This window comes from Leuciscus leuciscus (assembly GCF_965113295.1).
Source record: "Leuciscus leuciscus genome assembly, chromosome: 5".
Lineage (NCBI taxonomy): Eukaryota > Metazoa > Chordata > Actinopteri > Cypriniformes > Leuciscidae > Leuciscus > Leuciscus leuciscus.
This window is the reverse complement of record NC_138729.1, coordinates 36,134,613-36,159,170: the sequence shown is the minus strand read 5'-3', so window position 1 is coordinate 36,159,170 and position 24,558 is coordinate 36,134,613. Positions and strand designations below refer to the sequence as shown.

General features: G+C 42.6%; 1 protein-coding gene across 2 annotated transcripts in view; it reads left to right on the top strand.

The window, feature by feature from the left end:
* Positions 1 to 24,558, top strand: part of dnah10 (dynein axonemal heavy chain 10) — a 45,724-nt gene that overhangs the window by 2,103 nt on the left and 19,063 nt on the right. For both annotated transcript variants that reach the window (XM_082169567.1, XM_082169566.1), the window contains exons 4-47: positions 5,816 to 5,921; positions 6,000 to 6,115; positions 6,204 to 6,399; positions 6,710 to 6,867; positions 6,999 to 7,229; positions 7,502 to 7,692; positions 7,843 to 8,041; positions 8,146 to 8,340; positions 8,431 to 8,601; positions 8,726 to 8,902; positions 10,118 to 10,291; positions 11,055 to 11,221; positions 11,355 to 11,506; positions 12,196 to 12,360; positions 12,480 to 12,687; positions 12,778 to 12,934; positions 14,168 to 14,647; positions 14,764 to 14,922; positions 15,161 to 15,277; positions 15,615 to 15,717; positions 15,811 to 15,989; positions 16,085 to 16,296; positions 16,493 to 16,649; positions 17,098 to 17,331; positions 17,424 to 17,546; positions 17,630 to 17,863; positions 18,538 to 18,761; positions 18,871 to 19,140; positions 19,232 to 19,415; positions 19,499 to 19,633; positions 20,106 to 20,258; positions 20,372 to 20,560; positions 20,744 to 20,890; positions 21,005 to 21,196; positions 21,277 to 21,395; positions 21,555 to 21,713; positions 21,801 to 21,936; positions 22,022 to 22,144; positions 22,573 to 22,704; positions 22,789 to 23,005; positions 23,340 to 23,459; positions 23,607 to 23,752; positions 23,867 to 24,019; positions 24,107 to 24,367. In XM_082169567.1, coding sequence (XP_082025693.1) covers positions 5,816 to 5,921; positions 6,000 to 6,115; positions 6,204 to 6,399; positions 6,710 to 6,867; positions 6,999 to 7,229; positions 7,502 to 7,692; positions 7,843 to 8,041; positions 8,146 to 8,340; positions 8,431 to 8,601; positions 8,726 to 8,902; positions 10,118 to 10,291; positions 11,055 to 11,221; positions 11,355 to 11,506; positions 12,196 to 12,360; positions 12,480 to 12,687; positions 12,778 to 12,934; positions 14,168 to 14,647; positions 14,764 to 14,922; positions 15,161 to 15,277; positions 15,615 to 15,717; positions 15,811 to 15,989; positions 16,085 to 16,296; positions 16,493 to 16,649; positions 17,098 to 17,331; positions 17,424 to 17,546; positions 17,630 to 17,863; positions 18,538 to 18,761; positions 18,871 to 19,140; positions 19,232 to 19,415; positions 19,499 to 19,633; positions 20,106 to 20,258; positions 20,372 to 20,560; positions 20,744 to 20,890; positions 21,005 to 21,196; positions 21,277 to 21,395; positions 21,555 to 21,713; positions 21,801 to 21,936; positions 22,022 to 22,144; positions 22,573 to 22,704; positions 22,789 to 23,005; positions 23,340 to 23,459; positions 23,607 to 23,752; positions 23,867 to 24,019; positions 24,107 to 24,367 — 7,821 coding nt within the window. The remainder of the gene's footprint in view (positions 1 to 5,815; positions 5,922 to 5,999; positions 6,116 to 6,203; positions 6,400 to 6,709; positions 6,868 to 6,998; positions 7,230 to 7,501; positions 7,693 to 7,842; positions 8,042 to 8,145; positions 8,341 to 8,430; positions 8,602 to 8,725; positions 8,903 to 10,117; positions 10,292 to 11,054; positions 11,222 to 11,354; positions 11,507 to 12,195; positions 12,361 to 12,479; positions 12,688 to 12,777; positions 12,935 to 14,167; positions 14,648 to 14,763; positions 14,923 to 15,160; positions 15,278 to 15,614; positions 15,718 to 15,810; positions 15,990 to 16,084; positions 16,297 to 16,492; positions 16,650 to 17,097; positions 17,332 to 17,423; positions 17,547 to 17,629; positions 17,864 to 18,537; positions 18,762 to 18,870; positions 19,141 to 19,231; positions 19,416 to 19,498; positions 19,634 to 20,105; positions 20,259 to 20,371; positions 20,561 to 20,743; positions 20,891 to 21,004; positions 21,197 to 21,276; positions 21,396 to 21,554; positions 21,714 to 21,800; positions 21,937 to 22,021; positions 22,145 to 22,572; positions 22,705 to 22,788; positions 23,006 to 23,339; positions 23,460 to 23,606; positions 23,753 to 23,866; positions 24,020 to 24,106; positions 24,368 to 24,558) is intronic.

Here is a 24,558-nt window from a genome sequence, read left to right as displayed (position 1 = left end):
TCCGTTCCCTACTCAGGGAACGAGAGTTACCATACGTAACCGAGACGTTCCCTTTCGTTCTGGAACTCCTACGAGACGTGGAGGAGTTTCCAACGAATTGGGATCCCTAATAAAACACCATGGTGCTGGCCCCTTCCAGCGCCCTGCCTAAGCTTCAGCCAGCAGTTTCTTGAAACTTATCTCTTATGTGCGGAAGCTTAGCTGGGAAGAGTCACACTGCTTTTCCGCAAGACCCGCTCATTGGACATTGGATAACACTGGGAAAGCGTGCCCAAGATGTAGAAGGGAACGCTCCGGAGCCCAAAACCTGCCCGAAGGGAGGCACTAGGAATGCACATGTGCACTAGCCTGTAGGGTAGTGAACACATGTAAGTCTCTGAGGTAGTCCCAGCCCGGAGGGTGGGAGCGTACTGAGCAGAGACGACAGAGCAGACTCTGTCGAGGGTCGACACATATGGGGTCACCGTAGGGACCGCAACATAAACCCCAGCCTGAACTCAGCTCATAGTGAGAGGTAACAGGCCTGGCGACCGGCGATCCACCTCGCCTGACGCCGGGGGGGTGACGGAGGAACTCACGAGGTTAATCGTTTGTTGGGTAACCAACGGAGCAGGAAACGCACGTATCTGGCCCCTGGGGCGAGAATGGCGTAGCAAGCCGACACTAACCTAATTCCTCGCGCTACTGGCCGAAGCGAGTACACGGGAGGAAACAGGTTCTACACGAAGGCTACAAAACCTAGCGAACGTGTTAGGTGTCGCCCAGCCCGAAGCTCTACAGATATCTGTCAGCGAGGCGCCTTGAGCTAAAGCCCAGGAAGAGGCAACACTCCTAGTAGAGTGTGCCCTCAACCTAGGTGGACAAGGCACGTCCTGGGAATCATAAGCCCGGACGATAGCATCCACTAGCCAGTGGGCTAACCTCTGCTTGGAGACAGCCTTCCCCTTCTGCTGGCCTCCGTAACAGACAAAGAGCTGGTCTGAGATCCTAAAGCTTTGAGTTCTGTCAATATAGCAGCGCAGAGCACGAACAGGACAGAACAAAGCCAGGGCTGGGTCTGCCTCCTCCGGGGGCAGCGCTTGCAGGTTCACAACCTGATCTCTAAAAGGGGTGGTAGGAACCTTGGGCACATATCCAGGCCGGGGTCTCAGAACAACGTGAGAGAAATCCGGCACGAACTCTAGGCACGATTCGTCGACCGAAAATGCCTGCAGGTCCCCTACCCTCTTGATGGATGCCAAAGCGAGCAGGAGAGCTGTCTTCATTGACAGAATATTTAAATCGACTGCATGCAAGGGCTCAAATGGTGGATTCTGGAGTGCTCTGAGCACGGGGTGCTGATTATGAGGAGGATTCAATCTCCTAGCACCCTGAGGAACCTGAGGATCAGGTCGTGCTTTCCCAAAGACTTACCTTCTACTGCATCGTGATGTGCGGCTATTGCGGCAACATACACTTTGAGGGTGGAGGGAGACAGCCTTCGCTCCAACCCATCTTGCAGGAAGGAAAGCACGACACTGATCGGGCAAATATCAGCTGGACCGCCTGGGGATGGAGGCGCCATTCTCCCGGAAGGGGCGGCTGCCGTGAGAGCTCGACGGCTGCACGGTTGAGCATACCAGGGACATGAATGGCTCGAAGCGACCTCAGATGCTTCTGATTCCAAAGGAGGAGATGGCGGGCGAGTCGCGACATACGACGGGAGCGTAGACCACCTTGGCGGTTGATGTACGCAACGGTCGCAGTGCTGTCCGTACAGACCAGTACATGCCTGTGACGAAGTAAGCCTCTGAGGCGGCACAAGGCTAAGCGTACTGCTTGCAACTCTAGGCAGTTGATGTGCCAATGCAGTTGGGGCTCCGTCCACAGACCTGAAACTGCATGCCCGTTGTACGTGGCCCCCCAGCTGTTGGCAGAAGCATCTGTGAAAACCACAGCATGCCTGGACACCTGGACTAAGGGCACTCCGGCCCGTAGAAACGCAGGGTCTGACCAAGGACTGAAGGTTTGGCGACAGTGCGGGGTGATGTTCACCCGGAACGTGCCGCTCTGCCACGCCCATCTCGGGACTCGATCGTGAATCCAGCGCTGAAGCGGTCTCATATGGAGCAGACCGAGCGGCGTTACTGCAGCTGCGGCTGCCATATACCCCAGGAGCCTCTGAAACTGTTTCAGTGGGACTGCTGACCTGCCTTGAAAGGACTTGAGGCAGTTGAGCACTGACTGGACGCGCTCTTCCGTGAGGCGCGCGGTCTGAGCGACCGAGTCCAACTCCATACCGAGATAAGAGTGGGGCAGAGTTTGCTCTTGTCCCAGTTGACCTTAAGCCCCAACAGACTGAGATGCCGAAGCACCATGTCCCTGTGTTCGCACAACAGTTCCCGCGAGTGAGCTGATATGAGCCAGTCGTCGAGATAGTTGAGAATGCGAATGGGAATTCTCTCATGGGAACAATGGCCGTCTCCGCGACTTTCGTGAAGACACGGGGCAACAGGGCCAGCCCGAAGGGTAGGACCTTGTACTGATATGCTCGACCCTCGAGCGCAAACCGAAGAAACGGTCTGTGACGAGGGAGGATCGAGACATGAAAGTACGCGTCCTTCAGGTCGATCGCTGCAAACCAATCCCGGGGACGGATGCACTCGAAGATGCGTTTCTGCGTTAGTATTTTGAACGGGAGCTTGTGCAGGGCCCGATTCAAAACTCGCAGGTCCAGGATTGGTCGTAACCCACCGCCTTTCTTGGGTACAATGAAGTAAGGGCTGTAAAACCCAGACCTCAACTCGGCTGGAAGGACCGGCTCAATCGCGTCCTTCGCCAGCAGGACGTCGATCTCTTTCCTCAGGACAGGGGCATCGCAGCGGACGCCCCTGAACTTGGGAGGCCGGCGGGCAAACTGAATTGCATAGCCGAGCCGGATGGTACGGGTGAGCCACCGGGACGGCCTGGGAAGCGCTAGCCAGGCTTCGAAGAACCGTACCAGTGAGCCCACCCGGACCACCGGCGTACCCGGGGTGGGGCAGCGAGGTGGAAGGCAGGGACTCGACTCCGGAGGCACTGAAGCGGCCGGAAGTGGAGTCTGGGTGTGTAGTTTTTTTTACCTTTTTTACGGTTACCAACCTGCTTCCACGCGGGGGCAGACGGCAGGGAAGGCACGGAAGCGTTCGGCTGCTCGTCGCCCCGAGGCGAAGGAAGGAGGGGAAACGAGGAGCGACGCCCGGGAGCGTCGAGTCCAGGTTTCTGAACCTCCTTGCCAAGCGGGAGATGAGAGTGACGAGGCCGGGGCGGCATCACTGTCATCTGAGTGCTGGGGCGAGGGGCGAGGGGAATGAGAGCGGCGAGGCAACGTGGTGGACGGTGGAGACTGGGAGCGGCGAGGCAATTGAGCGTCGTCCTGAACTACCAGTCTCGACGGTGTGTGACCCAGGGGAAATAAAAACTGCTCTTTTATTGAAGTTTTGGGTACTGCTGGTCTGCTGGTCTGCTGGCCAGTGGCGGAACAGAAACAAAACGAAACAAAAGATTCTCCACCCGGCCCTCCTCCGGGGGAAGGAGTGGTGCAGTCACACACTCCTGAAGAGCAGCAGGTATGTCCTCTGGGTCGCCCGTCTCAGGGTATCTTCCCTCTCCTTTTGCCTGGGGGTTTAGAGGAACTCCGAGCGGGCTGGGCAGCTCTCTTGCGGCCGGCACCCTGCTGCCTAGGTGGAGGCTGCTGCTTAGGCTGAGCAGGGGCGGAGGCGGCGGCAGGAGGGCGCCCTCGGTGACGAGCAGACAAAGGTGCAGCCGGTGAAGACTGGGCAGCAGCACCCTGTCTCCGGGGCATGATGTGTTTGATCACCTCCGACTGCTTGGGCGTAGTCCTCCACCGCGTCACCGAAGAGCCCACCCTGGGATATGGGGGAGTTTAGGAGCTTACTCTTGTTCGACTCCTTCATATCAGCCAGGGTGAGCCACAGGTGTCGCTCCTGGACCACGAGAGTGGACTTCGCCCGACCCAGGGAACGTGCGGTGACTTTCGTCGCTCGGAGGGTGAGATCCGTCGCCTTACGCAGCTCTTGCAGCACCCATGGGTCGGTACCACCCTCCTGCATGTCACTGAGCGCCTTCGCCTGGTGAACCTGGAGAAGCGCCATGGCATGCAGGGCAGGAGCAGCTTCTCCACACGCAGTCAGACTGGAAGAGAACCTACAGGCGCGGGAGGGGAGCGTGGGGTTACCCCGCCAGGTGGCCGCGGTCTTGGGACACAGATGCATCGCCACCGACCGCTCCACTGGGGGGATGCCCTCGTATCCCTTCACTGCCCCGCCATCGAGAGTGAGGGAGGAGGAGGGAGTCGACCTGTGTCGGTCCGCCAGAGGGGCCGTCCACGACCTCGTCACCTCCTCATGCACCTCCGGAAAGAATGGCACTGGGGCGGCACGCTGAGAACACGGGACACGGTGGAGGATTCCACATGAGCCCAACACTCGCGGCCGCCCGGGCAAGCATAGCGGCCATTTCCGGGTCCGGCTCGGACAACGCTACCACACCCGAAGGGGGCAACGCAGGCGAGTCGTCATCCCCAGAAGATGACCGCTCTCCCTCCGATGCAGCGATCGACATCTGGTCCTCCGGTGGAGCTCCGAAGGAAACATCCGGAGCCACACGAGATGGCCCAGCTGTCTCCGTCGAAGACCCCGATGGCAGCGACACGGAAGATTGAGGGGCCCGTGGGGGTCTTTCACCCGGCGGGTTATTCCTCACTGTAATCCTCAGACCACCCATGGGATTAGCCGAAGTAGCCTTCTTCTGAACTGAACCAGAAGAAGAACTAGATCGGGGAATCGCCAAAGGGACTCCCCCTCGTTTGAGGGTTCTCAGTCTTGATCTCAGTGTTGCAATGGTCATGTTCCCGCAGTGGGAACATGACTCATTCACGAACGCTGCCTCAGCGTGCGCAAAGCCCAAACACGAGTGTTGCTCTTTCAGAGAAAGCTCTTTTAGTGTGCTGAAGCACGCAGGGATCAACGCGGCAACACAGCGGGGAAACTGCAAGCCCACTGTGTGCACTCAACCGAATACCAGCTGTGACAACAGCTCTTTTGAAAAAACAGATCGTGTGAAGTGACAGTTGATACTCGGGAGATCGCGAAGATCACTGCCGCGCCGTAACACCAACACCAAGAGGTCTCGAAACAGCAGACTCGTTGAGCTCACGGAAACACAATCCAAAACGCTCATTCACTCAGAGGACACAACCGGTCGGCTCCGAAGCAGAAAGCGTTTGTGTATGCGCTCACTTCCGCCTTTATACCCGCGCCACGAGGCGGGACGCGAAATGCAAATGTTGCATGCCAATGTTCATTGGCTCGTTTTAATTCACTCGAAGGCAATTGGTCTCCCTAGCGTGATCCCAATTCGTTGGAAACTCCTCCGACGAGACGTAGGAGTTCCCGAACGAAAGGGAACTTGTTGCATCTTTCCCAAAAAGACTCATGGCTGTATTAGATCAAAAGGGTGCTTTTACTAAATTCTGAGCAAAGGGTCTGAATACTTAGGACCATGTGATATTTCAGTTTTTCTTTTTTAATAAATGTGCAAAAATGTCAACAATTCTGTGCTTTTCTGTCAATATGGGGTGCTGTGTGTACAAGATTTTAGCAAATGGCTGCAATATAACAAAGAGTGAAAAATGTAAAGGGGTCTGAATACTTTCCGTACCCACTGTATATATATATATATATATATATATATATATATTATTGATATTATTATTTATTATTATTATTATTATTTTTGTTTTATGATGCTTTGACATTTTTTCCCCCATCACAAGACTGAGGTTCAGATTGTGTATCATGTAGAGCTTCATGTGGACGTGAACAATATCCCGGAGAGATTCGAGAAATACAATTTCCTCTACTTCCTGAGGAACACTAAAGGTAGGGGGAGTACCCTCAAAATGTGCCTCCCAAAATTTGCACATTTAACTAATATGTCTGGTGTTTTATCCTATCCAGAAACCATCATTGAACCTGTGGACATGCATGAGGCTAATCATTTGATGCCAAAACTTATTGAGTTTGGCATAATGAATGACAACCCCTTAATGATGCTTAGAGGGCTTCTCAACCATGTGTGTTACTAAACCTCTTACTCCCATTAAAAATTAATGATCTATAATTATACCATGGATCTATCTACACTGAGCTCTTTCCTTGCAGGTGTATGTTCCTCTTCTCTCAGTGAACCAACTCAGCATCACTGATGGTGGCTATTATGGTGTTGCTGGCTCTCAAGACTCTCAAGAAAAACAGCAGCCTGCGGAATCCCATGGAGCTTTTGAGGTCCGAGATGATCTTCTCCACAGCACACATAAATTCTTGCAGGTCATAGACCAAACCTTACTGCAGCTTGAAGGTATGCTAGTTTTTTTTTTTTTTATTGAAAGAAGTATCTTATGCTCACCAAAGATTAATTTACTTCATTAAAAATCAGTAAAAACAGTAAAATTGTGAAATATGATTACAATTAAAAATTATATTATTATATTATATAGCGTATCATTTAATCATGTGATGGCAAAGCTGAATTTTCAGCAGCCATTACTCCAGTCTTCAGTGTTTTCCCTCAGAAACCACTCTAATATGTTGATTTGGTGCTCAAGAAATATTTCTTATTATTATCAATGTTGAAAACATTGCTTAACATTTTGATCTCTGTGTCATAGGTGAGTTTAAATTTCACATTCCAGATCTTGATTTGGAGGGAGAAGTGGAGACGCTCATGTCTAATCCAGGGATGGTGGATAAACTTGAGCAGTGTGTGATGAATTGGCACACACAAATCACAATTGTCATTGAAGAGCAGAAAACAAAGCAACCACAGGTTTGTAAAATTTCAAATGAATTAATCAAGATGGAATTCTTGTTGTTAAGTTTTCTGCTCTAACCTAAACAGATTATTCTGAAAAGATTATTTAAAGGATTAACTGACTGACTGTTTTTTCACTACTGAAGGGACCTGGTCCTTTGGCAGAGATTGAGTTCTGGCGTGAACGTTTGGCTGTCTTGAGTAGTTTGAGTGAGCAGCTGAACCTGCCAGTAGTGAAGAAGATTCTGGATGTGATGACCCATGCCGACTCATTCATAATGCAGGAGCTGGAAAAGACGACATCTGAGCTTAGAAAATACCATGAGGAGTCTGCCAGTAATGTACAATTCCTCACCACAATGGAGAGACAATTCAGGGTGAGAAGTAACCATTCCTATGTTGCTGCCCCACATAGCATGAATGTCTCCAAAATTCAGTTTTGGGAATCAGTGTTTTCCATTTTAAAGTACAACTACAAGTACAACAAAGCATCCCAATAACAAAATCATTATTTAGTAAACTCTATATCATTCCAAACCTGTATGTTGTATTTTTCTCTCTTTTGGAACACCATGGGGTGAGTCCCCCATCAGCAGAGCAGCATGGCTAAAAAATATATAGTTTCTCATCAATGTTTTATTATTTACAGAACCTTGTCACAGGACTGGATTTCAAAGTGGTCTTGGACACTATTCCTCAACTGATGAGCGGGCTGCGTTTGATCTGGATATTATCCAGGCATTACAACACAGATGAGCGTTTGGAATCTTTGATGGAACGCATTGCCTGGGAACTATCGGAACGGGTTGCGAGAGTCATAAATGTCCGTGCTCTATTTAAGTGAGTAAGCTAAATCTGTAAAAGTCAAACCATAAGCCAGCACAAAAAGATGAAAATTTTGCATTTGAAGTGACTTTTGTTTGATGTGGAAAGAAATTAAATAAGGCTTGTATAATGATTGTAATTCCCACATTAAATGATATAATGCAGAGACAAGAGAGTGGTGGCCAAAGCCAAAGCTCAGGATGGAAAGCAAGTCTTGGAACAGTGGAAGGCCAGTTATTTTGAGGTCCGTGCACTGATTGAGAAATCAGACCGTGATTCCCGCTGGGAATTCAATCGCAAAAAGCTGTTTGAAAAGACAGACTATATGGCGTCAGTCTGTCTGGACTTGTATAACATTTTGCAGGTTTGCCAAATTAGATTAAGCATATTTAATTTACTTTCAATTGCACATGAAGAAATTTTTCCTCACAGACAGTAACCTTCTCACAAATTAATTTTCACTGATAGACTCTGGACGAGTTCTACATTATCTTTGGACCGGAGTTAAAAGCAGTGACGGGTGATCCAAAGCGAATAGATGATGTTTTACACCGTGTAAACTGCCTCGCCGAACCCATTGAGGAACTTACCTTTGACCCCTTTGACATCCGCAAAATGAGCAGTTGGAAAATGACCATACAAATATTTAAAACTGACGTCCAGGTAAAAATCTGGCTGCAACTATATTGTAAGTGTTCATTTGTTTTCCTCTTTTGATATTTTTGGTGTATTAAATGCTCTCTTTTTATTAAGGCCATTGAAAGAGAAGCTATCAATTTCATTGATCACTCCTTCAAGACGCTGCGTTCTTCATCTGCAGCCTTTGACCTGCTGCTGAAATTCAAGCACATCCGCTCTAGAGATGCCATCAACAATCAGTTGATGAAGAAGTTTAATGATATTCTTGCTCAGTACTGCAAAGAGGTGCCTCATGACCTGCTTACTAAAAAACCTAGTACATGTTGGATTTTTAAATGTTGTTGTGGTGATACAAAGATTGCATTTCTTGCTGTTTTTAAGTGTCTTCTTTGGTGTTGTTGTTGCCTAGATGGACCTTCTAAATGACATATTTATGAAACTAAAGGATAATCCACCTCTGAATAAGAATCATCCTCCTGTGGCAGGAGCCATTGTTTGGGAGCGTTACCTGCAAGACCGCATTAGGTACCCCATTAAACGCTTCAAGGAGGCACGTGAGCTGATGCACAGCGAAGAGGGCAAAGTAGTAAGTCTTTCCACATTGTCACTAAGTAAAAGTTTTTGTTACTAGTATGATGAGCTGAGTGTCAAACCTTGTAGGCATTCAACATTAATATAAAAAAGGGGATATACAATCTCAGTGGGATTGGGACTGGTGTTGACAAACAAAAGGGATAATTACAAAGAGTAATCTATATTAATGAATAATACATTATAAAAATTAATCATAATTAAATACAAATGCATATATATATAAATAATACATTTAAAATGTTAAAATTTTAAATCATACTATGTTATGATATTTCAGCACCCATACATCAATATACATTCAGATGGATGCCATTACATTGTTTTTTGAGTGTCGCACTAATGTTTATAATTTTTAAGATGGTGTGTCAAACAAAATAGTTCAAGTTCGAGACCCCTGCATTCTGTTTCATTCTGTTTTACAAAATTTGACAGTTTTTGAACACAAGAACACTGTAGGAACAGTGTAGTCTTTAGGTAAATGTCCCCTAAAAACTAGGGGTGTTGAAATGAATCGTTGCATTAATAGACCATAATCGATTATAGCCTACTGACGTTTCTTTGATGTCATTCGTCACATACGCACTGTAAGGCTGTAAGCGTGTGTGTACGTGTGTGTATGTGTGTGTGTGCGAGGCTGCATGCATGTGCGTGCGAGTGTGTGCGCGTTATTGTAACTTAAGTACACTTGACAGTTTCATGTGCTTGTAGTATTTACTAGTGTTTGTTCTAAATGGTCCTGTCTGCTGTGTTCAGACTTAAGTTGTGTGATGTTTGCTTCATTATGTACTTTCTTGGAGCAGATAAAATAAAAAGGGAGTTTATACAGTATATCTGATTACTTGTATTCATTGACGAAAACGTAGGCATGTGCAGTAATATTGAAAAGTGAGAATACAGCGCATCATGATATTGAATCGAATCGTTGACATGATAATCGTAATCAAATTGAATCGTGAGACCAGTGACGATTCACACCCCTATTTTAGGGGTGTGAATCGTCCCTATTACTCTATTCAGGGTGACTAGTCATTCAGGCAACCCAATTTTGAAAATGTGTAGTTTTGCACATCCCTATACTCTATTTGCTACACCTATCAGAGTTCACAAACTTCAACTTTGGTATTCTTTGCAAATGCTTATGCTCTCCCATATTTGCATTTATATGAATACAAATATCCTGACTGTCTTTTATTTTTTCCCTTTGCAGGTGGAATCCAAATACGTAGAGGTGGTTTTGCGTATGAGGGGCTATGAGGAGGAGCTCTATAACCATTGGAAAGCAGAGACTACTCAGACTCTGCCCCTTCTCATGAAGAGAAGTGTGCTGATAATAGTCAACAGTGCTGGGACTGTCTATGAAGACTCCATACAGCCAAATACCGTACGTTGCAGTGACAGGGAAACCTGTCTGTTAGCTGTGAGGAAAAGATGGTCAAAATTGATAATAGTCTAGACTGGGTAAACCCAGCCCGATCTGCCGGCGATTTGATTTCGCCCTGCAGTTCGGGCTGGAAACCTGTACATTTTTCTATCCTGCTTCCATTACAACTCTGCGGGGACCAATCACAAACTGGCTTATCCACCTGGCACGCTATTGGCGGGTTTAACATGATGACGATAGACAAGCGACGGTGCTTTAACACAAGACAAGCAGGCTTCTTTAGTTTAGCAAACAAATCGCTCGAGTGGATGGAAATACCTCTCACTTTCATGTTTTTTTTTTGCGCAACCTGCAAAAATCGCTCGATGCCATTGCTGCTTCTGCAAACCGCTGATCAATGCTACAAACCAACACATTTGTTGACAAGTTTCCTGTCTGGAGTTTTCGAATCGAATCGATTGGTTGGTCTGATTGGTTGAAGGACTATCCAATTGCGTACAGAGTCATTTGAACTATGCCCGTTGATCATGCCTCTTGTGCAGTAGAAAATACAGAGCAGACTCCCCAGACTAATGTTCAGTCTTAAAAGATTGAGCTTGGTCTGGTGATAGCCAGACTAATAATGGTCCTTATATCATGGAAATATGTGGATATGTCATTTTAATGATCTCAGTTTCCCTCTACTCCATAGCCACTATGTACTTAAACCAGTGCTTTGAAATAACATTAATGTTATTATGTATGAACATGACTGTGATTGCAGACTGCTCAGGGCTCAGAGAGGGATGTGGAAAAGGATGTGCGCTATTCTGTGAATTTTGCCCCTGAACTGCAAGAGATCATATCTGAGACCAAATTTCTGGATCACTTGGGCATGTTGTTACCAGATGAGGTACAAAATGTGGCTCTGCAGGAAGACAAGTTTCTCAGGTAATCTGCCTATAATTAATTCCTACAATTAATTTACTGAACCTTCATGACATTTGACCTAAAAAGACTTCCTTAAAATGTCTCTTGAAGTGTGTTTTGACACTTTTGTTACTATTTACTGTTACGCATGCAGGTACAAAATTGAACTGAAGAAGTTAGTAAACCATTACCATTCTCTGATGGATAATCTAAATGATGCCGAGTTCTCACTAATGGCTGATCAGGTGCAGGAACTGAGGCGAGTGCTAAGCTTTGGGTGCAAAAGACTCAACTGGAATTGTTTGGGTAAGTTGGACACAAATTAAATATTTATGTATTTAAAGTGCATATAAAACTAAAAATATCAACTTTATTTTACTTTTACCTTGATACACATGTTACATGTAGGTACTATAGTAATAACTATCAATTATTAATAATTACATGCAACTAACCTAAACCAACCCTAATCTAACCCTAACCCTATAGTAAGTTCATGTAGTTACTCAGAACTTAAATGTATAATTACACTGAAACAAGGTTACTAAAGTTTAACCTAAAGTTTAACCTAAAATTTCCATCCATTTAGATTACAGTTTTAAAATAAACTAGTAAACTTAAAGTGATGCATATTTGTCAGTCATACATAAATTACTGACAAATATGGAGGACATAATAAATCTATTATGTAAGATTTTCATAATAGTTTAATTTATTTTAAATACACAATTATCTAGTTTATATGTTTATCATCAATTAGTCAAATTTGTTTCACTCCCATACATTTTAACTAACTGAATATTGCTTGTTCCACAGCTAGACATATTTTATCCATGTTCTTACTGAATTCATTTCATTGTTTTCACAATTAACATATTTATGCTGATTCTAAACCATTTAAATGAGTACCCCGTAAAAATGAGTAGTTGCTGCCCCACTATTTTGTCTTCTAAAAGTTCTTCATGTAATTTCTTGAATTAAACTTCATTTAACAGGTATACCACAATTCATCCAACGTGGAAATCAGGCCACTTCTAAATTTGAGTCATTGGTGAACCAAATTCAGAAGAATGAACAAGACATTGACGATAAACTTAAATCCATTGAATCTGCAAACCTTTTCAAGTTCCCAATGGCAGATAAAGCCGGACACCTACCAGGTTAAGAATGTTATTGGCTGTATTTGCAATGACTAGATTACTCTTAATAACTCACAATAAGCAAACACATCAGGTACAAAGTGGCAATGTGTTAAGGTGTTTTCTGCCTGTTGTTCCAGGAATAAAAGAGTTCTGTGATTTCATTGAGAGTGGGAGGGCAAAGGTGGTGAACCTGCTGGTGAATAAGTATGTAGCTATCGGTCCTCTCCTCACCAAGATTGAAAGTCTGATCATGGGGACCAGCACTGGCAAAGCCAAGCGCATGGCTCAGTTCTACGCTTATTGGGAGCACAAGATCTTAGATTCACTAACCAAGATGGTGCTTCAGTAGGTTTATTTGATTGTTTCTCAGATGCATTTACGTTGATCTTATAGGTCTAATGCTCTTTTATGCTTACCAGTACAATTGACTTTCAGGAATATTCAAGCTTTTAACAACACACTGATTGGCACTACTCCACTCTTCCAAATCGACACCATTCTAGCTGCTCCTGAGATTGCTTTGCTTCCCAAGAACAGTGAGGTGTACAAGCTTATTAGACAGTGTGTCGCTGACTGTGTGGAGAGCACCAAGGTATGTTGCAGGCTACATAATTCAAGACAAGTCACCTTTATTTAGCATGTTATAAACAATATAGATTGTTTCAAAGCAACTTCACTGTTATACACAGGAAAATGGCAATCAATGATGCAAACTTTATCAAATATGAAAATAATTCAAATTCTGCTGTAAATCAACTCAATTATCTGTAAAGTTAATCAATTATCAAACATGTTCAATCCAGCTATAAACTGCACTACAGTAGTGTAATGTTTAGCTCAAGTCAGTTCAATGTTGATTTATTTCAGTTCAATAACTGTCGACGTTGCAAAATTTGAATTTGAATTTGATGAATTTAGATAGCAAATCATTTAAATTTATTCAAAGTGATTTATCTTAAAGAGACAGAATACAGGATATATCGTTCAGAATATACAACAAGGGATTAAAGGGTTAGTTCACCAAAGAATGAAAATTCTGTCATTAATCACTCACCCCCATATCATTCAAAAGCAAAGTTTTTTGTTTACCTTCGAAATACAAAGATCTTTTTTATGAAATCTGAGAGCTTTCTGTCCCTCCAAAACTGGTTTACGCAACATTGTCTGCTCTCGCATCGACCCCACACACATGCGTCTCGGTGCTCTCATGAACGTGCGTTGGAGATTAATATTTTGTTAATAAAGTGGTAAATTGTGGGGTTTTTGCGCATTACATTGCTGACATGGCTGGTGTTCTGGTGCTCCATGGATCGGTACTATTCATTTAGTTTTTTCTCCTATTTACACAGCCAGTACTATGTACAAACACAATTTTTTGTTTAGGTGTGTATTTCAATTTTCAACATCGTGTTACTGCACCTTTAAGTGCCCGAGGAAGCGAATGGCTCAAATTGAAACTACTGCGGGACAGTTCAGCACTTAAGCATAATAGATGTAACAAGCAATACAAATATTTTTTTTTATTGCTAACAATCTATTCTAATTACAAATAAATGCAGTCAAAATACAAATGACTATAAAAATAGAAAATACAAATAAAAGTAAATAAATTACTCCTTCTGAGCAGCAAATATTAATCTAAACAACAGAAACAAGTACATACTACCGCCGTCTCCATTGACCAATTGCTTCTCTGACAAATGAAAATACTGAAAATAATGATAGAAATTAGAAAGCAAATATTTTCACAGATTTAGAACACTTTTAGTGTAAAGTAGATATTTGGTCACTCAGGTCACCTTTTCCTCTGTTTGTATCTTTTTAGTGGTTTGTTCGCTGGATGCAAGGCAGTTGCATCCAATGCCCTCCTAAGTATGTGGATGGTGAAGACAAACCATTCGTCTTCACTTTTTACAATGAAGTCTGCCAGCTTCCACAGATAAATGAGCAAGCCACTGCCGTCTCCCAGACAATGCAGCGTCTCCTTAATGGAACCAGTGTCTACCTCAAAACCTGGATGAGCTACCGCTCTCTCTGGAAACTCGACAAGGCTATTGTCATGGAGAAGTTTGCAGCCAAGAAGCCCTCATGTGTGATATATGATGAGAAGTTTCAGTTCTATGTCAAGGTCAGCAATGAGGTGGCAAAGCAGCCCTTGATGAAGCATGAACACATAATCAGGCTGAACCTGGAGCCTCTTGCCCGTGCCATCCAGGAGAACGCACAAGCGTGGGTCTCTTCTCTGGGCAGGCTACTCAATGACTCGGCCCGAGAGGAGCTTTTCAACCTGCGCAATGAGCTGTTGGTGAGGAGGACAAATGTTGCACTGTTCTAAATGTTATCTTCATCTAAGAATCATGTAAGTGAAAAGTTGAGATTTTGAGACAGTCTGTACTTATAGAATGCGTTTACTGTGAACAGAAATTGTCAGATAATTTGAAGAGGAACCCCAATACCTTGGAGGACCTGAAATTTGTTTTGGGCACCATCACAGACATTAGAGATATGTCTCTCTTAGTGGAGATGAGAATCAATGATGTTCAAGAGAGATACAGAACTCTGAGCATGTACAATGTGGAGGTGAGTAGACCTGAGTGTATCAGACAGTAGAGCAACAGTACATGTTTAAACCAATTACTCTAAACCAATTTGTTATAATGAAAGATGATAAAATGTGCTTGTGAATAAGTAAAAATAAAAGAATAATCGTACTTAACCTAAACTATTGTTAGTGTACATGTCAAATATTGAATATGCACTAAAACGTTTTGTGGTCATTCCTTTGATTATTATCTGCTTTACAACTCTTGTTCTGAAGACTTCAGAGGAGGAGGTGCAACTGTCTGCAAACATCTCCAATCTGTGGAGTGAACTTTTTAAAGAGTCTAGACGAGTTGACAGCGGTTTGAGAAAAGTAAAGAAGACTTTTGCAGAGGTAATACCAATCATTTACCAGTAAGGCTTAATTTGCCGGTTGGCCGGTTGCACACACTGCTTAGACTAGTCTTAACATTTATAAGTCAGTATAAGTCAGTTACAAAAAAAGGAAGATTGGTCAAATTTGAATTTGAAATTTTTTAAAAGTCTTAACTTAGCAACTATGTTTATGCAACTGGCCCCTGATCTTTGATTTCTTAATGTTTCAATTCACTGAATTCACTTTCAATTCTCTCTCTCTCTCTCTCTCTCTCTCTCTCTCTCTCTCTCTCTCTCTCTCTCTCTCTCTCTCTCTCTCTCTCTCTCTCTCTCTCTCTCTCTCCTCTCTCTCTCAGATCACTCTGAATCAGATTGAGGAGTATAAACAGGAGATCTCCATATTTGCAGAGAGCTTCAACATGCATGGTCCTGGAGCAGTGGGAGATGATCTAGAGAAAGGCAAGAGCACCAGGACTCTATCCTGATGTGTTTTGTTTTTCTTATCTTACCCACCTGGTATTATATCACCATTGTTTATGTGTACTCCTATAGGTTTAGAGATCATGGATACCTATGAAACGGAGTTGGCTAGGGTAGAGGCAAGCCGTCAGGAACTGGCTAAAGCTGAGAAATTGTTCAACCTGCCCATCACTATGTACCCAGAGCTTCTCAATGTACAGAAGGAGATGAGGGGCCTGAGACAGATCTATGAGATTTATAAGAGCCAGAAAGTTAGAATGTCAATTCATTACATAAACTTTGACTTATTATTATGTTGGTCAAATTTTCTGAACAGTTGTGACACAGGTGTGTGTATATTCCTCAGGTAGCTAAGACAGAGTGGTCACAGACCCTTTGGGTAAATCTGGACATAAAGGTCCTTCAGGACGGTATAGAAGGACTTATCAAGAGCTTGCGGAAGCTGCCGAAGGATATGAGAGCTCTTCCTGTATATTTCTTCCTGGAGGGCCGCATGAAAGAATTCAAAGAGTCACTCCCTCTCCTTTTGGACCTAAAAAATAAGGCCCTCAGAGACAGGTAAATGATGTAAAGATTTTGTTTTAAAATGTTTTAACTTAAAGTAATATATCTCTGGCTTTAGACATAGCTAGTAAATATGAATAAGGGCTGAATAGTGATCACACCTTCAAAAAGGTAGCTTAATCTAAGGTCACTAGCTATTTGGATATACTTTATGCAACATGAGATTCAAGTGCTCACTTGGTTGCTGCAGGCACTGGAAGGGCCTAATGGAGAGGACAGGCTCTATCTTTGAGATGAACCCAAACACCTTCACTCTGGAGAACATGTTCTCCATGGAACTGCACAAGTATGGGAACGTCATCAGTGATATTGTCACCTCAGCTGTAAAGGAGCTTGGCATCGAGACGGTTAGAAATCTCACCAAAAATGATATAATACTCACTTATAATAGTAATGGTTTGAAATCCAGCATTAGAGTTAAAGGGAAAGTTCACCCAAAAATGAACATCATGCAATCAATTACTCATGTCTTTCCAAACCTGCACACCTTTCTGACTTCTGTGGAACACAAAGTAGTATAGATGGTATAGTATGGAAAGTATTTTTGTCCATACAATAAAAGTCAATGAAAACTTAAACTGTTTGGTTGCCAACATTCTACGGAATGTCTTCTTATGTTTCACAGAAGAAAGAAATGCATACAGATTTGGAAGAGCATGAGTAAATGATGTTGATGATGAAAAATCCCAAGAAAGACTGATTTGAACTGTTTATTGAGATTGTGGCATTGATCGTAAGTTTCCTTACATGATTGTGATATTAGATTACAGAGTGTGTTTGTGTGCATTTTTGCAGGGAGTAAAAGAAGTGGAGGAAACATGGGAAAATATGAAGTTCAATGTGCTGCGGTTCTTAAAAGGCACACAGGAGCATGGTTTCATTCTTGGTGCTGTGGATGAGATTCTCCAGCACTTGGATGATGATGCCATGAACCTGCAGAGTATGGCAGGCAGCCACTTTGTAGGTCCCTTCCTGGCCACCGTGCAGCAGTGGGAGAAGAATCTATCACTCATTAGTGAGATTATTGAGGTCATTGGAAACCAACAATATCAACAATCAACGACTTGAAAACCACACTGGCTCATGTTCACATTTCTTTACTATTATTCTCTAATGTGTAGGTATGGATGTTAGTGCAGCAAAAATGGATGTACCTGGAAAGCATCTTCATTGGAGGTGACATTAGCTCACAGCTACCCGAGGAAGCCAAAAAATTCGAAAATATTGACAAAATGTTCAAAAAGGTGAGTTCTGCACCAACAACTAATTTGAAAATGTGTTTTTTGTGAAGAATGTAAATCCCTTATCCTCTGATGGATATCACCAGATAATGACCGACACAGTGAAGGACCCTGGAATTAAGAGATGCTGTCTGGTTCCAAATCGTCTGGCTGACCTGCAGAACCTAAGCGATGGTTTAGAGAGGTGTCAAAAGAGTCTGAATGATTACCTCGATTCCAAGCGAAATGCTTTCCCACGCTTTTTCTTCATTTCTGACGATGAGCTGCTCAGTATTTTGGGGAGCAGTGAGCCTACTTGTGTGCAGGAGCACATGATCAAGGTAATTTTGCGTGCTGAAAAAAGGATGAAATGAAAGTTTTTTGTTTTCTAAATTCTGTTTTCTAAATGCATGTTATTGATCTTATTGTGAATGATTCACATGCATGTTTACATTTTATAAACCATAGGGATAGAATAAGTAGAATTTGGCTAGTCAAATGAGCTTAACAAGTTTCATGTGCAATAAAACCTTCTTTTATTAGACTACTCGTACTCTGCTGCATCCTAAAATTGAAAAGGCTGTTATATATTTCTTTTTTTAAGTATAAAGGAAGTATTCTGTGGAAGAATTCATATTATTAATGTGTTTTCTATTCTCTGTAGTACTGTACTGTTATATGTATTATTTAAATCAAAATGTATTTTTATGTTTTAAAATGTTATTTTATTTAATGAAATGTTTTTATTTATTTAGTTATTTGTTTAATCTTTTTGTATTATTTGTTTATGTTTATATTTTTTACATTGCTTTTCTCAAAACTTTTCCACGGACCCCCTAGCACTCCCTTGTGGGAGTCCCTCCCTGAATCTCAGTTTGAAAACCTCTGCTCTACTGTATAAGCTTTCCTCACCCTTATATTAAAATCATTCAAATGAACTGGATTCTGGTTCAAAAATAACAGGTGCACAACAGACCATAAATGAATCAATCATCTTGTTTTTCCTCATCGACAGATGTATGACAACATTGCAGCTTTGCGTTTTGATACGGGAATGAATGGAGAGATGGTGGCAAGGGCACTGGTGTCTGCCGAGGGGGAAGTGATGGAGCTCAAACAACCTGTCCCTGCAGAGGGCCGTGTGGAGGACTGGATGACTGGAGTGCTGCTGGAGATGAGGAGAACCAACAGACTTATCACCAAAGAGGCTATTTACTTCTACGGTCACCGAAAGACTAGGTGAGGACATTACTAGACTCCCATCTCATCTACTAGAATCTCATTGAACTTTTCTGTCCAATTAGAATTTATGAGAATTTAATAATATGGTTGCCTGCATTTCCATCAGGTTGGACTGGATGCTTGACTACCAGGGCATGGTGGTGCTGGCAGCAAACCAAGTGTGGTGGACCTGGGAGGTGGAAGACGTCTTCAAAAGGATGTATCATGGCGAAAAGCAGGCGTTGAAACAGTATGCAAAGAAAATGCACCAGCAGATCAATGACTTGGTGAGGCGCATTACTCAACCTTTAAATAAGAATGACAGACGGAAAATCAACACTGTCCTCATCATTGATGTCCATGCTAGGGACATTGTGGATGCTTTTGTCAGAGATAGGTAAGATATGAAAACTGTCACCTCAAAAGAGGTCGTAACATTGAGAATTGGTTGAATTTTCCGTCCTAACGCACACTTTTTCTGTGGACAGTATTACAGATGCCCGTGAGTTTGAATGGGAGAGTCAATTGAGATTCTACTGGGTTAAAGAGCCCGATGAGCTGTTTGTGCGGCAGTGCAGTGCTCAGTTCTCTTACGGCTACGAGTACATGGGGTTGAACGGCCGGCTGGTCATTACTCCCCTGACTGATCGCATCTATCTCACACTTACCCAGGTATTCGATTTACCAGTTGTCCTTGCCAAAATGGCCTGTTTTGTTTTTACACGTCTTATTAATATAATGTATGATGCTCTCAGGCCTTGTCTATGTTCCTGGGTGGAGCACCAGCCGGGCCTGCGGGTACAGGGAAAACTGAATCCACTAAAGATCTGGCAAAAGCTTTGGGGCTTTTGTGTGTGGTCACCAACTGTGGAGAGGGCATGGACTACATGGTAAGAGACTGCAGACTCAAAACTCTACTGAAAGATTATTGCTTTGCATGGTGACATGTTTAGTTCAACAAAATTATTAGGGCCCGAGCACCGATGGTGTGAGGACCCTCTTGGAATTGCTCCGTTTATTAAGATGATGTATTTCAATATGATATACACTACTGTTCAAAATGTAGTTTCAGTGTCACATGATATTTCAGAAATAATTTTAATGTGCATTAAGTATTATTACAGTAAAAAAAAAAAATGTTCTGCTTAATATTTTTGTGGAAACCATAGTTTTCTTTTCAGAATTCTTTGAAGAACAGCATGTATTTGAAATGTGAAATCTGTTGTAATATTATAGATGTCTTCACGTCACTTTTGGTCAATTTAACACATCCCTGTTTTTTAAATCATCTACCTGAGCCCCACATTTTGTATATTATGAGTGTATGTTATTCATTTAGATTTTGTTTTTCCTGTCCTTTAGGCTGTGGGTAAAATCCTCTCTGGTTTAGCTCAGTGTGGAGCCTGGGGCTGTTTTGACGAGTTCAACCGCATTGACGCCTCAGTGCTGTCTGTCATCTCATCCCAGATCCAAACAATCCGAAACGCTCTCATGCTGAACCTCAAGAGGTTTCAAGTGAGTTTGTAACTGGAATTTTATTCCAGAGTCACTCTGATAGTCAAATACTGAAAGATGGTTGTTGTAAATATTTTAGGCTCTGAGTGTCTTTTGTTTTTTGTGTTGTTTAGTTTGAAGGTCAAGAAATCAGTCTGGATAACCGCATTGGGATCTTCATCACGATGAACCCTGGTTATGCTGGCCGCACAGAACTTCCTGAGTCAGTGAAAACTTTATTCAGACCAGTGGTGGTCATCGTGCCTGACCTGCAGCAGATCTGTGAGATCATGCTCTTCTCTGAAGGCTTCCTTTTGGCTAAGGTGGGGAAAATAAGGAATGGGCTGTCAGCAGATTAAATGGATCAGACTAAAAAGAGAATAAATTATACAATTTAATTGTTTTTAATCGAAAAGTTTCATATGAACATTAAACAAAAATCCCCAGATTGTGTGAATAGGCAAACAAAATACAAATCAAAAATTGCATAAATGGTTTGCTTGCAGGTTTTGGCAAAGAAGATGACAGTGCTGTACAAACTAGCACGGGAGCAGCTGTCTAAACAGTCACACTATGACTTTGGGCTTAGAGCACTGAAGTCTGTGTTAGTAATGGCAGGGGAGCTGAAGAGAGGTTCACCTGATCTCAGTGAGGTATTGATCTCTCTGCATCATCTTCCAACACACCTTAATGAGCTGCCATCACAAATTTACTCATATTTTCTTCTTTTTTTTTTTCTCTCTTTCTCATTTCTTTACCCCTATTAGGATGTGGTTTTGATGAGGGCTCTGAGAGACATGAACCTCCCCAAGTTTGTATTTGAGGATGTTCCTCTGTTTTTGGGCCTCATCTCAGATCTGTTCCCCGGGCTCGACTGCCCACGTGTACGTTACCCCAGCTTTAATGACGCTGTAGAGGGCACCCTGCAGGAGAATAAGTATATTATGCTGTCCAGCCAGGTGATTCTTCCCTTCAAAACTCATTTTAAAAGGATTGTAATTATTAGGCATAATGATTCATGACTAATTTGTGAATGCAGGTGGACAAAGTGGTGCAAATGTATGAGACCATGATGACAAGACACACAACAATGGTGGTTGGACCGACAGGAGGAGGGAAATCTGTGGTGATCAACACACTCTGCCAATCACAGACCAGGTCTTTGTCTACTCATAAATTACAGTATATTCATACAATGGCTCGTAACTGCATCACAACAATTTTTTTATGCAGAATGTCTAGAAATTCTGCTACATGTTCATAAAACAAATTGTTCTGGCAGGCAAATACACATAAGTATTAAATTGTATCTTGTAGGTTGGGCCTGCTGACCAAATTGTATAGCCTGAACCCTAAAGCGATGAGTGTGATTGAGCTATATGGGATCCTGGACCCGGTTACACGAGATTGGACTGATGGGATTCTGTCTAACATATTCCGTGACATCAATAAACCTACAGACAAAAAAGAAAGGAGGTGAAATCATGGCTTAAAAATTCTTCTACATCTATTTTATATCAAAGGCATGAAACAGAACAGAATGAATTTGTGTTTGCTTTACAGGTACATCCTCTTCGATGGAGATGTAGACGCTCTATGGGTGGAGAACATGAATTCAGTTATGGATGATAACAGGCTTCTCACGCTGGCTAATGGAGAGAGAATCCGTCTACAGAACCACTGTGCTCTGCTCTTTGAGGTATCATGCAACCCCTTCATTTTGTCAAAGGACTGGAATTCAGTGTAACTGTTGAAGACTTGCAAACAAAAGTGATGTATTTTAGGTTGGAGATCTGCAGTATGCCTCCCCTGCTACCGTTTCGCGTTGTGGAATGGTGTTTGTGGACCCCAAAAACCTTCGCTACGCTCCCTTCTGGGAAAAATGGGTCAACAGCAGAGCCCCCAAAGTAAGTGTATTTCTATTCTGTGCTTAACTTATCTTAAAAATTTAACCAATGGTTCATCAAGGAAACTTCCTTTTTTTTTTGTCAAAGGAAGTTGACAACCATAGCAAACATTATTTGTGCCCAAATAAAATGAAATTAAATATATTTAATTAGTTATTATATTTAATTAGTTAATATAGTTATTTATTTTTAAGGCAGTTTTAAAATATTAGAATAAGATCTGTGTGTGGGAGCATACATTTCAACAAAATACATAGATGTAGGAAATAATTTATTTTTACACTGTAAGCAGATCAGTTTTATTTTACACATCAGCCTAACAAATTCTATGACAAACCGCTTCTGAGAAAAGCAAAAAAAAAAAAAAAATCATCATGTTCTGACACTGATAAGATTATATTTTCAACATGCCTTTGCTCTGTCAACAGGAAAAGACAGAACTCCACAAACTGTTTGAAAAATATGTACCAAGTGCCATTGATATGATAGTGGATGGTATGGTTGATGGTAAACTGACTGAGAAACTGAAGACTGTGATCCCACAGACGGATTTAAACATGGTGAGTGAGTCAGTAGAGACCTGAACAACACTAGAGTGCAAGTAATCTCTGTAGCATGTAGCACAAACTTCTTTTTTCCTGTAGGTGACGCAGTTGACTGTGGTGCTAGATTCGCTGCTGGAGAACGAGGACTTTATTACTGAGGAGCTGGAGTGTTATTTTCTGGAGGCACTCTACTGTTCGCTGGGGGCTTGTCTCCTGGAAAATGGCAGACAGAAGTTTGATGATTTTATCAAAAAGTTGTCCTCTCTGAACAATGTTCATGATGAGAAAGTGCTTGCTGGCCCCGGACAAATTCCAGGTGAGGTGTAAGCAGCGTCCAAAATTTACTTATTGCAATACCTGGTATTGGCAGTGAATGAAGAAAATATAACTATTTCTAAGTGCACATGAAACGGTATACATCATTTTTTATCAAAACGACAAACAACACATATATTGTGTAACTCCATATACAAGATCGGCCAGTTCTTATTTTTCTATGAAAGGGCAACTGTCACAAAAACAAGATATATTATGATTTTGTTCCTCATAATTTTTTTTTTTTTTATGAAATTAAATTAATTAATCGAAATCCTTCATTATTGTCAATTTTTTTATTATTTTATATTTAATTTCTTTGTTTAATTTTGCAGTTTACTTGCCAACTCTCTATGATTTTCATTTTGATGGAACCCAAAAGAAGTGGGTTCCCTGGAGCTCCATGGTATCAAAATACATTCATAGCCCTGATATGAAATTCATCGACATCCTTGGTAAAGCAGTTTATTTCTTCTCTTTGCTCCTTCTTTGTGTTGTTTTTTCTTCCTCTCCAACGTTTCCTTTCCTCTACTAATCTAGTTGTTTTTATTCAGTACGGTATGCTTCAATAAAAGCTTATTTTATCCGTTGCTCTCCATCAGTCCCGACAGTGGACACCACTCGTGCTAACTGGCTGTTGGAACAGATGGTGAAGGTGAAAAGGCCAGTGGTGCTGGTTGGAGAGTCTGGCACCTCTAAAACAGCCACCATACAGAACTTCCTGAGTAATCTCAAAACAGATACAACTGTAAGTCCATCGCTGTGAATATTGGTGAAGCTGCTTCTGTAAATTGAAAACTATAAATGAATGCAGTCCAGTTGGACTTCACACACAGGATAACAATATGCACCTTTTACCCAGATAATGATGACCATCAATTTCTCGTCGAGAACAACATCTATGGACCTGCAGAGGACTCTGGAGGCAAGTGTTGAAAAGAGAACCAAAGACACGTATGGTCCTCCAATGGGCAAAAGGCTCCTTGTCTTTATGGATGACCTCAACATGCCAAGGGTAAGAATGGATTTATACTGTAGGTCATATCCGAGACTGAACCTTCACCTCACGGCTCTTCATGGATTGTCGTTTGTTTGATCTCAGGTGGATGAATATGGCACCCAACAGCCTATAGCTCTTCTAAAGCTGCTGTTGGACAGGGGTGGCATGTATGACAGAGGAAAGGAACTTAACTATAAACTCATAAAGGACTTGGGCTTCATTGCAGCCATGGGGAAGGCAGGGGGTGGTAGGAATGAGGTGGACCCTCGATTCATCTCTCTTTTCAGTGTGTTCAACATCCCCTTCCCGGAGGAAGAGTCCCTGCACCTCATCTACTCTTCCATACTTAAAGGACACACCAAGGTGCGAGAAATAATTAAACTGCCCATATCAGAACAAATGCCATTTGCTTTCATGTTTTCATATTAAATTCTCTATTTTAGGCCTGTGATGACACAATCATATATCAATATATTGCAATTATTTTTTCACTCGTATTGTGTTGACACTTTGGATCATTGTATTAGTATTTGGTTACACTTTATTTTAAGGTG